Raw genomic sequence first — 4,843 nt, forward strand, 5'->3', positions numbered from 1 at the left:
GGAAAACAAAAGAAAAATTAAGGAAAAACGGGAATTTTTACGCAAAATCGATTTTTCACAAAATTGAATTTGGTTTTTGGTGTAACTTTAAAAAAAATGACTGTAGATACATGAAATTCTTACTGAATATTTATCTTAGAATTTTCTATACACCATAACATTTTCAAAATATTTTGATTTATTTTGAGCTCTTTACGGACATTTTCATTTTCCATTTTTTTTTAGTTTTTTTTCTAAAAATATCAATAAAATTTTATTTGTTGGATAAAAAAGCTTGAAAATTTAATAGAAGGCTCCTAGTATATTGTTTCAAAAGCAGATGAAAAATATTAAAAATCGTTAGTCACAGTTTTTTTTTATAAGCATTTAAAGTTCAAAAAATGACAAAATATGGAAAAATCACGAAAATTTGCAAATTACTTCGAGTTAGAAATTCATAAAAATTTTTCTTTTTAAATCTAAGATATGAAAATGTAATACAAGATTCCTTATAAAATTATCTACCTTTATCAAACAAAAAATATCTATAAGAAAGTCAAATTAAATTTTTATGATCGTTTGAAATTCAAATTTTTACAACATTGGATATTCACTCGATTTCTCATGTAGCGATTTCCTTATTTTGTTGTAATTCAAAAACGAATAACTGCAGATACATGAAAATTTTACTGAATGTTTATACCTATTAGCATTTCCTATACACCATACAATCTTGAAAATATTTTGACTCTTTTTGAGCTGTTTACGGACATTGTAAGTTTTCAATTTTTTTAGTTTTTTTTTCTATAAATATCAATAAAGTTTTATCTGTTGGGCCAAAAAGTGTAAAAATTTAATACAAAGCTCCTGATATATTGTTATAATAGTAATTGAAAAATATTAAAAATACATAGGCAAAATTTTTTTTTATAAGCATTATTTTGTAGTTATTATTATAATTATTATTTTGTAGTTAAAAATTTATAAAATGTTCAACTTTTGTATCTAAGAATTGAAAATTTAAAACAAGTTTCCACGTAAGCAATTAATTCTGTTACCAAAAAATCTAAAAAATACATTTACACAGTTTATTTTTATATTCATTTTAAGTACAAATTTGGACGAAATTACATATTAAAAACCTAGAATAACTATTTTAGTTATTTTGTTGTGATTGTATAATATTATTCTTGGGTATACTTGAAACTTCTAAAGTATACTATTATATATCTATGATAGTACCACGGTTTTTTGTTGATGTATATCGCGTTATAAGTACCTAATAGATATTATGATATGATTAATTTGGAATTTATTATATGTACCTATTATAGGTCAATTTTTTTTAAATACTATAGACTATAATATAATATTATGTCTTATACCTAGACTGACATACCGTCTCCGCTCAGAATCGTTTTTATTGTACAATGATATTATATCATAGAATTCAAATTTAATACCATGCATTATACAGTGACCCACTTGTAACCTACGATACAGCAGAGCGAAATCCACTTACCCACCTTTTTAATATATGACCATATAACAACAATTTATTATAATATGAATTTTAAGTTATTAACTATACCTACATGTATTATTTTTAGGGTTTTGTTGATCAAATAATATTGGGATTATGTATGGCTAGTTGTGTGGCGGGTTTCATGACAATTTCACTTTATTGCATTTGTGCAAGCAATATGTATGATTTAGTAAGTATTTATAAAATATTAATATGCGTTATACACTTAATGCATATAACGTGATTATATTTATAATTGTATTATTTAAAGCATGGTATATTGCACACGTTAAACACTAATTTTCTCAAAAACTTTTAATGTTTTTGGAAATATATTTTTTTTAAATTTAAGTCGCAATAACCATTCACATACATTTTGAAAAGTAAATGTTTTTAGACAATATTACATTGTTATAATTTTTCATTGACATACATCAATAGAAGATAGCTTCAAATTGTATTATTAAAAAAAAAAATAAATAATTCCATGAACATTATATGTCAATACTTGTTCATATTATAATGGCTGTTTGTTGTGTATCTATATGTATTTAACCTAATATACCTATTATATCTAATTATTTTAACAGCAAAATGGTATATTGAACTCACTTTATGAACACCGAGCATGTTATTCTCGTAACAAATCATTTAAACGTCTTAATTTAATAATGATGACAAGAGCAACAATACCATTAGAATTTAATGTTTATTCCCTTTTCATCGTAAACTTGAATCTACTTGTCAAAGTAAGCAGTGTTATTGTTTATCTATTATAAATAATTTATGTGGCTTCAAAATTTATTTGGATTACTTAAAATTAAAATTATATAGGCATACATTTGTACTTATTTCAGATCTTAAAACTTACATATTCGGTGCTGAATGTTTTATTAACTACAATCAATCTCAAATTTAAAGAAACTGCAACATGAAAGCAAATTATATCTTTATTTCTGTTTTGTGAATATTATATAATATATAATATATTGTAATATTATATGATAAATAGTTTTTAATTCTAAAATATTGCTTTTAAATCAAATTGTATTCGTCTGTTAAGTAAAAAATGTTGTTGGTAATTTTTTTTTAAGACAGATCTTGGAATGTCTCACTATGCTGTGTTTTACACCGAACTGCTATCATCTTTCAATAATATTTCACCACTCATCATGCAAATGCAGTGATATTAAACTTTTTTACACCGAGGAAAATTTTAAATGTGAAAACCAGGGCTAGGATTTGTATGCAACAGCTTGTTTTTTTTTGCTACGTCCAAGTGGAATTTTAGTGAGTAATTTCCATGATTTATATTATTCTGATGAAAATGGTAGTATTTTTTTTATGTTTTCGCATATAATATATTGAGATTAATGCATATTTAGTATGATCGTATTCATTGTATTTAAATGATTTTATTAATTGTATTGAAATAATTAAACTGATAAAAGTATCAGTAGATAAAATCTTATGGTACAATATGCGATTATAGAGTGAATAATTTGACGGAGAAAGGTAAACATTAAACACAGTTAATAAAAGTATGTAGGTATCAATATAAAATCCAAGATAAGATTTAGTTTGTCGGGTATTAGTGTATATTACACACAATCCTAATATTTTCTGCGTCGTAAAACCGTTCAGCTGTCCGTGCAACATTTAATTAAGTTTAGAATATTTAAGTCATCATAATATAAGCTAGAAGTAGGAATGTAGGATACAAAAAAGGTACATAAAAAATTAATTCGGGTAAGGAATGCAGAGTAACTTCAAGATTCTTAAAATGAGTATGGTAAGTTCCTTCTCAGACTGAAATTCCAGAAGGAATTGTTGGTTGTTTCAGAGCCATACATTATGTTATTTTATTTAGTAAAAAATTAGAAATAAAATGTATAAAAATATTAACTAGAATATATTTTATCATTAACACCGCTGAATTGAATTATGTTTAAATTTTTATTTTTTTGTTCAATATTATATTAGGTTAAGTTAACCTAACTTAACCTATATGGTACCTAGGTATTATCCTATTAGGCCATTCAGGCCATTGCCGCCCACACGAGTCAATATTATGTGTATTGAATGGTATTTATATAGACTTACGTTTATAGTACCCAACTAACCTACCCACCTGGCCACCTGCCCAAACGGAATTCGGAACGAACGCGAAACAATTACATTGCTTCACAATGTATGTGTAATCATTTTATCATTTATAATATTGCGTGTGGACCACAAAACCACATCAAACATTCTTGGAAATTAAGCATTAGTGCAATACATTTTTTTTTAATACTTAAAAAATATAAAATATATGTAATATAAAACACTTAGGTATATCGGCGCTTATATTTATTATTGGCAGGCCAAAGAAGGCGTTTTAAAAAAAAGTTGGTGCAAATGTACACCCCCCCCCCCTCACATGATACAGCATGAGACACATGTCTTCATACAGCATCGGGTTACGTCCATAAGTTGTTTCCAGATATCTCTGCATACAGTTCGCTTGCTTTACGATAGCCGGTAGAGTAATCAGTATTTTACGTGTGACGGAGTCATGTATACAATACTCCAACTTTTGAAGGGTTAGTAAATCTTCACGATTCAGTAACACATAGCACTCGAGGTCTGTTCTAGACTCGATGGAGATCACGTCACACCCCTTATTCCGTTTTTTCCTAACGATGGTCCGTGCTTTAACTACACCACTTCCATCCGCCCCATTATCGATGTCTGTCATTAGCATTATCGAGGAAAGTAATATAGAGTCCACTACATCCGTTGAATCTCCTATTGACGCATAATCACTAATTACTCGAGCCCGCTTCAGAGGTGGGGATATTGAGGGTGAAGGGTGTGACTCGGGTATTATGGATAATATTTCACCCATCATCGATTATATTCGATTTAATAGCTTATATATAATATCTATATTCCGCTTAGCTGTTAGTATACGAATAATAATACCGAAACCCTCCTCATCATACCCCCCTTCCCGAGGTTGAATTCAGAACTGGCGACGATACCCACATTTAAAAACTTACGAACATCGAAATCCAGTACATACGTCGTGCAATCGATTAACGACGGTGGCTTTCGCACTTGAAGATTTTTTCTATTTTTCATAAAGGTTTCACCGAAAAATAATATGTTTTATATGAAAAAGAATAAAATATTTTTATTTAAAATAACTATTTATGTAATTTTTAGCGTCCCGAAATTAATTAGTCATAAGTCATAACTAACTGCGGTGAAAGTAATAATAACTTCATGTGACAGACACTTGAGGAACGATTAACTATAATGATGTATTTAGTAAACTATGCCTCTTATTTATAC

General features: G+C 27.6%; 1 protein-coding gene across 1 annotated transcript in view; it reads left to right on the top strand.

Annotated features, from left to right (window-relative positions):
* The window catches only part of LOC107884948 (odorant receptor 49a-like), a 4,898-nt gene extending 2,451 nt beyond the window's left edge, over nucleotides 1-2,447 (top strand). Inside the window, exons 3-5 of the mRNA XM_016808094.2 lie at nucleotides 1,590-1,694; nucleotides 2,095-2,253; nucleotides 2,362-2,447. Of these exons, the coding sequence (XP_016663583.1) occupies nucleotides 1,590-1,694; nucleotides 2,095-2,253; nucleotides 2,362-2,439 (342 nt within the window). The 3' untranslated portion in view covers nucleotides 2,440-2,447. The remainder of the gene's footprint in view (nucleotides 1-1,589; nucleotides 1,695-2,094; nucleotides 2,254-2,361) is intronic.
* Nucleotides 2,448-4,843: the final 2,396 nt, after the last annotated feature.

The sequence above is a fragment of the Acyrthosiphon pisum genome, chromosome A2, assembly GCF_005508785.2.
Source record: "Acyrthosiphon pisum isolate AL4f chromosome A2, pea_aphid_22Mar2018_4r6ur, whole genome shotgun sequence".
Lineage (NCBI taxonomy): Eukaryota > Metazoa > Arthropoda > Insecta > Hemiptera > Aphididae > Acyrthosiphon > Acyrthosiphon pisum.